This window comes from Spermophilus citellus, assembly GCF_964194105.1.
Source record: "Spermophilus citellus genome assembly, chromosome: 10".
NCBI lineage: Eukaryota > Metazoa > Chordata > Mammalia > Rodentia > Sciuridae > Spermophilus > Spermophilus citellus.
Window position 1 is genome coordinate 127,056,596 of NC_138197.1, and position 12,189 is coordinate 127,068,784.

Below are 12,189 nucleotides of genomic sequence, written 5' to 3' on the forward strand. Positions count from 1 at the left end.
CACCAGAGCTTCCCCACACCCTCCCCAGGATCCCTGGCCAGCAGCCTTCCTGTGGGGGAAAGGAGGTGGGGAGGGATCCCCTCACCCAGACCTGAGCCTTTGATCCTGGGGCCAGGATTCCACTCAGGTGGGCTCCCAGCTGGGAGCAGCTGCTGGGTTCCATCTCAGTTCCTCCAGCCTCCATGGGGCCTGCCAGACCCTCCTTCAGGGACTGGAGGGGCAGCCAGTTTCCAGTGAGGCCCTGTTCTGGGCCCTAGGAATGTGGAGATGTCTGAAGCCAAGGTGCTCCCTTTGGGGAGTGCCCGTCTGTCCACCACAGACAGTTGGTGCTGGGCAGAGCTGGAACAAAACAGAAACTGACTTCATGAAGTGGAGGGAGCTGGGGCCTCTCCCACACACCCTCCCCTGATGCCTGCCGGCCACACTGGGAAGGGAAAGGACAGCCCTTTCTCAGTGGCTCTTGTCCTGTATAACCAGAGTACCTGCTGGGCAGGCCAAAGAGCTGACTCCGGCAAACAGCGCCCACATCACCGACTTACAAAAAGGCAAGGGCAGGAGTTGGGGACATTTGCCAGGAGGAATGAGAGGAGAAGGGGCTTTACAGATGCAAGATATTGTCCCTGCTGAGGTCCCCCACAGGGGGACAAAAGCAGGAATTGGGAGGCTGGAGGAGCAGATGGGCGGGGTCAAGACAGCAGTGCACTAGGGACTGGGGTGCAGAGTGCCAGGGACTTGTCCCAGGGTAACAGCAGCCGGTGGTCCCAGAAGTCAAAGCTCCCAGCCCGCCAGCCAGCAGGGGCAGCCGGGTCAGAGGTGCTCCGGGACCGGGAGCCGGGGCCACATCCCTCTGCCGGCCCCAGGGACAGCATGGGTCAGAGAGGCCCCTGTCCTGGGCCTCCCTCCCAGCCGCGCAGCCCTCCTTTTCCTTGAGAGGGGTGCAAAGGTTGTTTGTACCCAAGGCCCGCGCGACGGAGGGCGGTGGCGGCCGCGGCTTACCTGCTTCCCGCCACGGGCGGGGCCAGGCGGGCGGGGAGGAGCCGGGCGCACGACCTGGGGACCGCGGGCGGCCGGCCGAAGGGACACTCGCGGGGCGGCCGAGCAAGGGTCGTGGGGGGCCCGGAAGCCCGGGGAGAGCGGGACGATAACTTGGAGAGAGGAGTGACCTGGGGGCCGGGGGCGGAGTCGGCGGGAGGAGGCAGCCGGGGCGCGCGGCCCAGGAAGCCGAGCGCCGCCCACCCCTCCGAGCCAGGCGGCGCGGGAGGCAGCGCCGGCGCCCGCCCCGACCCCCGCCGCGACCCCGCGCCCAGGCCGGCCCCACGATGATGAAGCGGCAGCTGCACCGCATGCGGCAGCTGGCCCAGACGGGCAGCTTGGGACGGTGAGTGTCACCCGCTTCCAGCCCCGCTCTCGCCCCGCAGGACCCGAGAGGGCGCGGAGAGTGGGGGACGGGTGGGGGACGGGTGGGGGAGGCAGGGACAGCTGGGCAGCCGCCCTCCAGCCGCTAGAACCCTGCCCTCTCCTCCCCACCGAGGCCGCCGACTCCCGGGCAGAGCTGGCCTCTGGGGAAGGGGCGCCCCAGCCCCGATTGGAGGGGGCTGCGCGGGGGAGACCGCCCCGACCAGGGACCTGGCTCTTCTCTGCCTCCGCAGCCTCGGAGTGATCGTCCTCCCTGACCTCACTTGTGCCCTCCGGACAATGGGGACAGTTAACCACTTCTGGCTGTTAGGTGGGGGAGGGACCCAGACCTTGCGGCAGGGGAACAGACCCTGTCCTGGTCTGGAGAGAAGCCACTGTCCCTGTCCTGCCCCCTCCTGTCCCCTCCTCCTGCCCACAGGCCTCCTGCTTCTTGGTCCTGCTTCTGCTTTTCTCCAGCCCAGGTGGAAATGTCCCCTGGTCTCCTGGTGCCCTCCCCCAGCTCCTGAGCTGGCGGAGCAGAGGCCGGAAGTTTGGGGAGCCTCTGAAGGCCTGTCCTCTGCTCCTTCCCCAGCTGAGTTCCCCATTCTGTGGTCCCAGGGGAAGGGACCGCGTGTCCAGAGACCAGTTCTAGTCTCACACTGGCACAATCGCCTGTGTGCGCCTGGGCAGCCAGGCCACCCTGCGAGGGGCCTCAGCGTCCCTGTGTGTCCCCCAGCAGGGACCCAGAGGCTGCCCGCCCCTGCCCACAGCTACTGTCCAGAGTCTCCTGTGCCCAACAGCCCAGAAGTCCCCGCTCCCACACTTCCCATTCTGGGGCCAGCCTAGGCCTCCTCTTTCCGGGCAGGCTGACAGTCTGCAAGGCGGGCAGAAGAGAGGCCTCGCCCCTGCCACCCACAGCCGGGCCCTGTGGCCCTCCCACCCACTCAGGACACAGCCCCGGGTGGAGGAGGAAGTCATGTATCCTCTTCCACCCCTTGGAATGTGCTCCAACTGGGATGAGGCAGGCAGGCCACCCAGCGTGGCCCCACCTGGGAGGGGCACTGGAAGCCACTGGGGTCCCGGCGCCCTGGGGGGGGGTGGGGCAGGGAGGCAGGGGTTTCTGAACCTGCTCCACATCAACTGTCCCCTCCCCGCAGCACTCCTGAGACTGCCGAGTTCCTGGGTGAGGACCTGCAGCAGGTACGTGTCTGGGCCCGCTGAGGGAGGCAGGCCTGAGCAGGCTGCCTCAGAAAGGCCCTTGGGGACACTGGCTGGGCCCCATTGGAGTCGCTCCCCTTGCTGTTGGCTGCGGGGTCGCAGGAGGAGGAAAGAGGAGGCAGTTTCTGCTCTAGGGAGGCAGCAGGGCAGTGAGGGAGGACAGCCACCCCGGCCCACAGCCACCTCTCCCTCGCAGGTGGAGCAGCGCCTGGAGCCCGCCAAGCGAGCAGCCCACAATGTCCACAAACGGCTGCAGGCCTGTCTGCAGGGCCAGAGTGGGGCCGACATGGACAAGCGGGTGGTGAGTGGGGGTTCCTGGGAGGACCCAGGCAGGAGGTTTCTGTCCAGTGCAGGGGCAAGGTCAGGGCTGGGCTCTCCCTTGCCAGTGTGAACCTCTGCACCTAGGTCAAGAGACTGCTGTCCCCAGGCCCTGAAAGCCCTCCTGAAAGTACCTCACTCCTGAAAGCCCTGGCTTCCCCATCCCTTCCTGGCCCTGCCCCTCTGCACCATCCCTGTGGGCCCCCCGCTGGCCTCTGACAGCACCTGAACCTTTCTGTCCAATTAGCTCACAGAGCAGTCTCCCTGGGCAGCCTCTGGAGGGAGTGGCCTTCATGCTGGATTTTGAGGGACACTCGCTGGTATTATCTTGATCCCTCCATGCCACTCTGCTGCTAAGACATGATCAAGCCTGTCTCACGGGGGGCTGAGAGCCCCAGCAGGAGATGCTATTTACACATGAGGAAAATAGGCTTAAAGTCCCTCGCCTAAGATCCACAACTAGCAAGGGACAGAAGTCCGGTCTGACCTTTGGTCTCTGATCCCAAAGCTAGGTGCTGTCTGTCACTCCAGGTGGGAGAGTGGGGGAGTCAGTCAACAATTTAATGTGGCCAGAACATGGGGTTGACAAGAGGGTGCCATGGCAGGTTTGAGCTCAGCACTCAGAGGTGGCCAGGTCAGCCAACTGTTACACCCTGGGCCAGGGGAAAGAGTCCCACTCCAAGGCTAGCTCCTCCTTTTTTTCCCTTCAACTGTGTGACCTTGGGTAAGTTCCCTACCCTCTGTGCAGTAGTTTCCTAGTCCTTGATGGGACTTTGGGATTCCTTCCTGCCCAGTTAGGTGGCTTCTAGAAGAGAGGGAAGGGGACCTCAGATGGGGGGTTCTGTACGTGGTTATAGGGAGACGTCACCTGTTTGTCCCTGTCATTCAGTCTTCACTAGTGCCTGTGTCTGGCCCTCCTGGGTTCCCTCCCCTCTGCCTGGGGCTTGCCCAAGGGAGCTGGGGGGGGGGGGCAGGTGCCCTCACGCTCACAGCCCACCCCACATTCCCTGCAGAAGAAGCTTCCCCTCATGGCCCTGTCCACCACCATGGCCGAGAGCTTCAAGGAGCTGGACCCCGATTCCAGCATGGGGTGAGCAGAGAGGACCCCACCCTCATCTGAGGATACTGGAAAGTGATCCTAGGTTGGGAGGGGTCCAGGTCGGCAAGAGCATCCACACCAAAAGATGACCGGCTGGGGACAGGGTCCCATTTGGTGAGGGTGGCCAGGCCTGAGAGAGCCTGGAGGAGGAGCCCCACCAAGTGCTTCCAGGTAAGGCGAGGGCCACGGGACTCTGGCCCACGGGCGCTGTTCCACAGGAAGGCCTTGGAGATGAGCTGTGTCATCCAGAACCAGCTGGCCCGCATCCTGGCCGAGTTTGAGATGACCCTGGAGAGGGATGTCCTGCAGCCACTCAGCAGGCTGAGTGAGGTGACCCTGTCCCCTGCACCAGGTCCCACCCTCCCCAGCTCCCAGCTCCCTCCCTCTGCCCACCGAACCTTCCCCTCCCTGCCTGCAGGAGGAGCTGCCAACCATCCTTAAGCACAAGAAAAGCCTGCAGAAGCTGGTCTCCGACTGGAACACCCTCAAGAGCAGGTAGGGCCGGGGCCTGGGTCAGGCCACAGCTCTGAGACCCCTGCCGCACTAGGAGACTGCAGGCCCACTGGGTAGTGTGTGCTTGGGCCCATGGCTGGTCCGTGGGAACACATGTGGGGAGGGTACATGAGAGTCTGTGTACGTGCTGGTGACAGCCAGTGTCACGGGGAACCCAGTGTCACGGTGACCCCTAGGATACCTGCAATCTCCAAGATCCCTGAACGGCAGGAGGCCCATCCTGCTCCCTGAGTTTAGTGGTTGTAATCACCACACCCAACACCAGGGGTCACCCCAGAGCACTCTCACCCAAGCCAGGAAGAGGCCCAGGATTTGTGTCTGCCAACCCTAGAATGCCGTGTGGTCAGGTGTGCGGAGGGGACCCTTGGCTCTGGACACGCCGTGGGACTGGTGACCACCCCTCGTTGGGATCACCCCCAGGCTCAGCCAGGCAGCCAAGAACTCAGGCAGCAGTCAAGGCCTCGGCGGCCCAGGCGGCCACGGCCACCCCACCACAGCCAACAAGGTGGAGACACTCAAGGAGGAGGAGGAGGAGCTGAAGAGGAAGGTGGAGCAGTGCAAGGTGAGGGCACCGGGCGCGGGGTGGCAGCGTGGGACTGTCCCCATTCACAGATGAGGAAAGGAAGCTCAGAGAAATGACCTGATTCTCCAAGGCGGCAGAGCTGGGATCCAGGCAGAATCTGCTCGGCCACCACCTCGTGGGCACCACTGTCTGCACCATGCCAACCCCCGGGAGGCGGGACGCGGTGTGTTTGCTAATGAGTGAGTGACGGGACGATTGCCCCCAGCCTCACCTGGCATATGCCCTCCCCTCTCTGTCCCAAGGATGAGTACTTGGCAGATCTGTACCACTTTGCCACCAAGGAGGACTCATATGCCAACTACTTCATTCATGTGAGTCCAAGGCCCGGCTTCGCCATCTGCCGCTCGGCGGGTGGAGGAAGGGCCAGGGCCTGCGGTGGGGCAGGGGATCCGCTCTGTGGATCTTTCTCAGCTTCCCTCACTTCCCTCGGGATGTCTGTCTGTCCCCACAGCTCCTGGAGATTCAGGCTGATTATCATCGCAGGTCGCTGACTTCACTGGACACAGCCCTGGCTGAGCTGAGGGACAATCACAGTCAAGCAGGTGGAGACATGGCTGGCCAACCCCACACCCCCAACTGTGCCCTGCCCAGAGCCAGTTAAGAAGCTTGCACCCCATCCTGAAGGGCAATAGGGAGCCATGGTTGAGTTTGGAGCAGGGGCAGTCTGGGTCCGGTTTGTGTGGACGAGTTGCTCGAGCCACTGTGAGCCTAGGAGTCACAGGGAGGAGAGGGGCCTGGCCTAGGCAGAGGCAGTGGCCAGTTCAAGAAGTATCATGGGTGCTTTCAATGTGTGTGTGGAGTAAGGGGTAAGGTGATACCACCTTGAGGATACTGGGGTGCCTGTCCACCCTGGCCTGACAGCCCAGGGGCCGAAAGACCCTGGGCCTCTGACCTGTCTCATCCCTGCAGACCCCTCCCCTTCGATGACGGCCGCCCCCTTCTCCAGGGTGTATGGGGTGTCACTGGCAAGCCACCTGCAAGAGCTGGGCCGGGACATTGCCCTGCCAATCGAGGCCTGCGTCCTGATGCTGCTCTCTGAGGGCATGCAGGAAGAGGTGGGACCACTGGGGCAGCGGGGGGGCCTTTAGGATTTAGCATTGGGACTGTTAGGCAGCCCTGTCCTGGAGCTGTCATTCCCCGGTTAGAGCACGGGTCCCCAGAGAAGGCCGGGACTCCTACTACTGAACCGACATGGCCTCCACGTAATGATGCTCCACTTAATGACCCTCCAGCCCTTGGAGGGAGACCATTTGGCTCTATTTTGCAAGGGGAAAATGGAGTCACACGAGGAGGTGTCATTGCTGCTAGGAGCTCCACAGTGCCGTCACTGTCACATGCTGGCCCGTATCTGTCCCCTGCACCTTAGCATTGTGGGTACCTTGGCCCTTTTAGCCCGTGCTGGGCCTCCCCTCTTCCCCCTGCTCCTTGCCAGACTCCTGTCTCACAGCTTTCCCAGCTCTCCCCTGGGGTTCAACCCTGCCTCTTGCTCAGAATTATGGGCTTTGAGAGTTGGAAGGTTCACAGACCCTGTGGTGTGCACCCGCCCGCCAGCCGGCGGGGACACCCAGGCCAGTGAGGCCTGCCGCAGAGGCCAGGGCCTCCCGGCCACCAGCCTGTCGCCCTGCCGGCCCCCTCTCCGCCCTCACCTGCTGCTCTTGCCCCCCCAGGGCCTCTTCCGTCTGGCCGCTGGGGCCTCGGTGCTGAAGCGCCTCAAGCAGACGATGGCCTCGGACCCCCGCGGCCTGGAGGCGTTCTGCTCGGACCCCCACGCCGTGGCAGGTGCCTGCTGGAGGGAGCCCTGGGCAGGACCGGGGACACGGGGACGGGGCACAGCTGCCTGAGATAATCCCAGACAGTTTGGCTTTAAGATCTCTCTTCACCAAGAAGACACCCAAGGACACTTGGGGCTCCTGTTGGTGATGACCCCCTGAAGTGCATTTTCCCAGCATCAAGATCACTAAACATTTTGCCAAACTCTCAGGCCTGGACATGTCCATGTGACACACGGAGAGCTGGGCCCTGGGGGTGCAGAGAGGCCATTTGGGGGCTGCCTCTGAACTTACCCTGCTCCTGCCAGGTGCCCTCAAGTCCTATCTTCGGGAGCTGCCAGAGCCCCTGATGACCTTTGACCTCTACGATGACTGGATGAGGGCAGCCAGGTGAGGACTTGGGGTGGAGAGGAGGCGGCTACAGAGGCTCAGCCTTGGGCTCACCGGCTGCTCTCCCTCCTCAGCCTGAAGGAGCCTGCGGCCCGGCTGGAGGCCCTCCGAGAAGCGTGTCACCGCCTGCCCCAGGAGAACCTCAGCAACCTCAGGTGAGCCTGGGCCACCTCCACCTCTGGCCATCCCCAAGTTGAGTCTAGTCCCAGAGACTAGCTGGGACTCAGGAGCCCCAGGCCTCCGTCCAGGTCTGTCACTGTGTCCCAAGCAGTAGTTCTGAAAACACAGCTTAGTGGATATATATATATATATTTTTTTTTAATACTATTATTGAAATAAACGAAACCTACACCCCTAAGCCACGCCCCTGCCACTGCTGGCCCTGGGCAAGAAACTTGGTGTCAGCACCTGGTCATTAAGTCTCTGCCTCAAGGGTAGCTGGGAGGACTCTCATCCTAGCCCTTGCCAACACAGTTGGGCCAGCTAAACTATTAAAACGTTTAAAATCAGCCAGGCGCGGTGGCGCACACCTGTGATCCTAGTGGCTCGGGAGGCTGAGGCAGGAGGATCTCAGGTTCAAAGCCAGCCTCGGCAACTTAGCAAGGCTCTAAGCACCTTAGTAAGACCCAGTCTCTAAATAAAAACTAAAGAGGGCTGGGGACGTGGTTCGGTGGCAGAGCGCCCCTGGGTTCAACCCCCAGGACTGTAAGAGTGAGACAACAAAAATTCCTGTGAAGCCCCCTGTTTGGAAACCCTGGGCTGGGAAGTCCTCGGGACTTAGGGGCACCGGTGGGTGTCCGTGGCCCAAGCCAACCTCCTGCCCCAGGTACCTGATGAAGTTTCTGGCACGGCTGGCCGAGGAGCAGGAGGTGAACAAGATGACGCCCAGCAACATCGCCATCGTCCTGGGGCCCAACCTACTGTGGCCGCCTGAGAAGGAAGGGTGAGGACCGAGGGCCGGGGGACCAGGAGGGAGCAGTCCCCTCCCCAGCCACCTGCTGTTTACCTTGCTGGGCCTCAGTTTCTCCACCGTGGAGTGGGTTGGGCAGCTCCTATTCCCAAGTCTGCTGTGAGGAGAAGCCCAAAGGGACTAGGGACCCCACAGAGCTTTGGAAACAGGCATTCTGGGGACTGGCAGTGATGGGTGGATGACAGCCTGGTGCCGCAGCTGGGAGTCCAGAGCTCCTGTTCCCTCTCCACCCCACCATCCAGACGGGCCTTGGGGAGTTACCCTGTGGACCCAAGACTTGTGGGGAAGGGGCCCGTGATCGACCAGTGATGTCTGTCCTGGGTGAAGGACAGGGACGTGTCCGTTTGCCTTCAACGGATGGTCTCTGAGCTTTCTGAGAACTGGGACTTCATCCGTGTGTCCCCAGTGCCCAGCACAGGGCCAGAGTTGGGGCCACCGAAATGATACCTAGTGGATGACCCTCTGCATCCCCCGTGTTGTGCCAGGGACCAGGCCCAGCTGGACGCGGCCTCCGTATCTTCCATCCAGGTGGTGGGTGTGGTCGAGGCGCTGATCCAGAACGCAGACACCCTCTTCCCTGGAGGTGAGTGCTGTCATCGGGAATGTCCCCATGGTCACCTGCCTCCCAGCCCTGGGCCCCGAGACCAGCCTCAGTTCCCGGGAGCTCATCCGGAGCCTCCTCTACCCCGAGCCTCAGTCTCTCTTCTGAGCAATGGGGGTGATCCTATCGACCTCTTGGGACTGTCACCAAGCTCATGTGGGGTGGGAGGGTGAAGCCCAGGTCCTTCACAGGAAGGGAGGGTGGCCCTGACCCTGAGAGGCCGGCGGAGACCTGAACTCGAGACCTGCTCCTCCCGTCTCCAGACATCAACTTCAACGTGTCAGGCCTCTTCTCAGCCCTCGCCCCTCAGGACAAGGTCAGCGACAGGCCTGCGTCCGAGGAGCTGCCACCTGTTGCTGGGCCCACCCCAGCTGCCACACTGGCCCCAGCCCCAGCTTCAGTGGCCCCCAAGGAAAGGTGAGAGGATGAGCCTGCCTGGCCCTCTGCCGGCCCTGCAACCTCAGCGAGGCACCCTCTGGATGTGGGAAATGTGATTGTAGCATTTTCAGCCCTGAGCCTGGTCTCCCAGTGAGGAGGGGGTGATGGAGACTGAGGCCATGCTCCTCAGCCTCGCGCGTCCCCTTGTGTGGTGTTGACGGAGCACCTGCTGTGTGCCGAGCACGCTTCAGGCCCTTGGGATTTAGGAAACTGGGAGGAGACTTTTCTAGAATTGGTTTACACCTTCTAGTCTTCTCCCTGCTCCTTTAAATCTGGAAGAGATCGTGGGCATGCTGCCTCCATAACCCAGCGGGTAGCACTCAGATGAGCCCGTCAAACACTGCCCTTAGAGCTCTTATTCCAGGCCACAAGGTCACACGGCAGGCAGGGACTCAGAGGCCACAAACCCTGGCCAATGCCAGAAGCATCTTCCCAAGGAGATCTGACCTGGGGACACATCCCCAGCACAGCCACAAGGTGACAGGAGTGAACTGGGGGACCCACTCTGCCTGAGTCTCCCCAGGATCCGGGTGACTTCTGGAACACAGGCCAGCTTGACCCTGCTCCTCTCCTTCCTGTGGCAGGACAGAGGCTGAGGCCCCACCCCGACCAGCCTCCCCCAAGGTCAACAGAAGCCCCCCAGAGACAGCTGCCCCAGCAGAGGACACGGCTCGGAGGAGTGAGTTACCTGGGGTCTAGGCAGAGAAGGGGACAGAGGGTGGGCAGCCCCAGTCCAGCCCAGCTCTTAGACCACAGGGGCCAGGAACAGAGGTGGTCAGAAGCCCACATTTGCCACCTGGGCAGTCCAGGGTCAAATTCCAGTTCTGTGACCTTAGGCAGGTGACATCATCTGCCTGGGCCTCCGACTCATCTTCTGTGAAGTGGCACAGTAACTGCACCTACCCGGGAAGGCTGTGTGGGAATGAGCCGGGCTGCAGGGGGAGTGGGGCAGCATGAGCATGGGTGTGTCCCGGGCCCCAGAAGCCCAAGACCACGGAGGGCAGAGGGGCGTCTTCAAAGGGGAGGGGGAGGGCCTGGGCACCTCTGGTTTGTTCACCTGTCAACCTGGCTGAGGTGGCCTGGGGAGCAGGTCATTCAACCCCGGGAAGCCCTCCCAGCCAGGGTTCTGGAGCTTTCCACGTGGTACACTCTGTTGAGCTGAGAGGCACCGCAGCAGTGTCAGGAGGTGCCAGGCCACGCAGGGACCTTCCTGGAGGAGGGGGAAGATGTTTGTCAAAGTGGGCAAAAGAGTCACCCCAGGTCCCAGCCAGTGGAGCTAGGGTCAGAGTCCAGGCCTCCTCCTGGCTCCCCCCAGCCCTCAACTGCGTCAGGGTCAGAGCTGTGGGGGGGACGGTCTCTGAGAGCCGGAGTTTCTGAGAGGGGGAAACAAGACCCCAGTGTCATGGGGACAGGTGGCACACGTTGATTGGATACGTCCCTGCACTGTGCCCACGGGCTGATTAGGTGGCCACGCTGGGGTCAGTTCTAGTGATGGGATCAGGCAACCAGCAGCAAAGATCAAAGGGTCAAGGTGATTTCAGAGGACAAGTCCAGTGAGGAGAGAAAACTGGGCGACGCGGCAGAGGAGCAGGGAGGGACCGGGCTGCTCTTCTAACCAGGTGGCAGCGCAGGGTCTGGAGGGCTGAGGAGCTTGACAGAGACCCAGAGGAGGGGCCAGCTGGGAATCCCCGGCAGAGGGGGACAGCGTGTGGCCAACTGACCTCGTCCCCCTCCTTCCTCCACAGCCAAGCGCCCGGCGCCAGCCAGGCCCACCATGCCACCTCCGCAGCTCTCCACCACCCGCTCATCCCCGCCAGCCCCGCCCCTGTCCCCTGGCTCCAGCAGCCCTGTGACACCCCGAGCTATGCCCCGCCGTCTGGTGGGTAGCAGCCTCCGGGCCCCCACTGTGCCACCCCCGTTGCCCCCTGTGCCCCCCCAGCCAGCCCGGCGCCAGAGCCGGCGTTCACCAGCCTCTCCTGGCCTGGCCTCCCCGGGGCCAGCCTCCCCTGACCCAGTCTCCATGAGTCTGCCTGCACAGGTGGACCTGGGGGCGACCACAGGGGACAGAGGGGTCCCTGAGGCTGCAGCTGTGGCCCCCACTCCCCCAGCTGTTCCCCCTCAGCCCCGGCCCAGGGGCCTAGCCTCGGAGACCGATTGAGCAGGCAGCTCCTCCCTGGCTAGCCCTCCGCGTCCCCTCCATGTCCCCTTCCGCCTGGACCTCCCAGGACAGCCTTGCCCCTCCCAAGGAGTAGAACCTCCAGCTTCCCCCCACAAGTGCCTTTGTGCCCACTGGGTCACCCCCACGGCCAGGAGGGCTCAGGACAGTCCTCCAGAAATTGCCTTTTCCTTGTCCAGCCTGGACCTAGGCCCCCACCCAACTCCTCACTCTCTGGCAGGGTCCCAGGGAAGCCACCAGAAGGAAGGACAGGCTTGCCTGCTCATGAGACTTATTTTTCTCTTGCCAATATATTTTTTATAAGGCAGGTCAATAAATTATTTTGGATAAAACTGGAGCCCTGCCCTAATGATAGTTTTTATTTTTTGTCCTCAAAATAAAGAAGCCACTTTATAAAGGGGAAGAATGACATGTCCCCTGGCTCCTTTCTTCCTTCCAGTCTGAAACGCTAGCAGCCAGCGCGAGAGCCCCTTCTTAGCTGCACCCGTCCCCCGTGCTTCTCTGTTCAATCCCCCAGGGGAGTGGATGCCCTTAGCTCCTGCAGGGGAGGAGGTTGAGGCTGGAAATAAGTGACTGCTAAGGTCACGCAGCCAGGCGCGGGCCTGGGACCGGAATGAGGTCTGAGGTTCCCCACAGCTGGGCAGTCCACTCAGCTTCCCCGGAACGCCGATTCCTCGTAAGAGACAGTCCCTCCACGATGGTGGTGTTCTGAGGGTCAG

General features: G+C 62.4%; 1 protein-coding gene and 1 long non-coding RNA gene across 2 annotated transcripts; one reads left to right on the forward strand and one right to left on the reverse strand.

Annotated features, from left to right (window-relative positions):
- The first annotated feature begins 1,126 nt into the window (after nt 1-1,126).
- On the forward strand, nt 1,127-11,807 carry SH3BP1 (SH3 domain binding protein 1). The gene is made up of 18 exons (XM_081310760.1): nt 1,127-1,378; nt 2,553-2,595; nt 2,810-2,914; nt 3,945-4,021; nt 4,249-4,360; nt 4,449-4,525; nt 4,964-5,105; nt 5,369-5,437; nt 5,578-5,668; nt 6,036-6,181; nt 6,794-6,905; nt 7,204-7,285; nt 7,360-7,440; nt 8,112-8,228; nt 8,741-8,838; nt 9,120-9,273; nt 9,879-9,973; nt 11,040-11,807. The coding sequence occupies exons 1-18, from the start codon at nt 1,320-1,322 to the stop codon at nt 11,450-11,452; spliced, it is 2,073 nt and encodes a 690-aa protein (XP_081166886.1). The 5' UTR covers nt 1,127-1,319; the 3' UTR covers nt 11,453-11,807.
- On the reverse strand, nt 5,510-7,253 carry LOC308658136. Its single transcript, XR_014024147.1, has 3 exons — nt 7,190-7,253; nt 6,773-6,924; nt 5,510-5,643 (listed from the first exon to the last, which is right to left on the reverse strand). It is a non-coding gene; the product is annotated as an uncharacterized lncRNA (long non-coding RNA).
- Nucleotides 11,808-12,189: the final 382 nt, after the last annotated feature.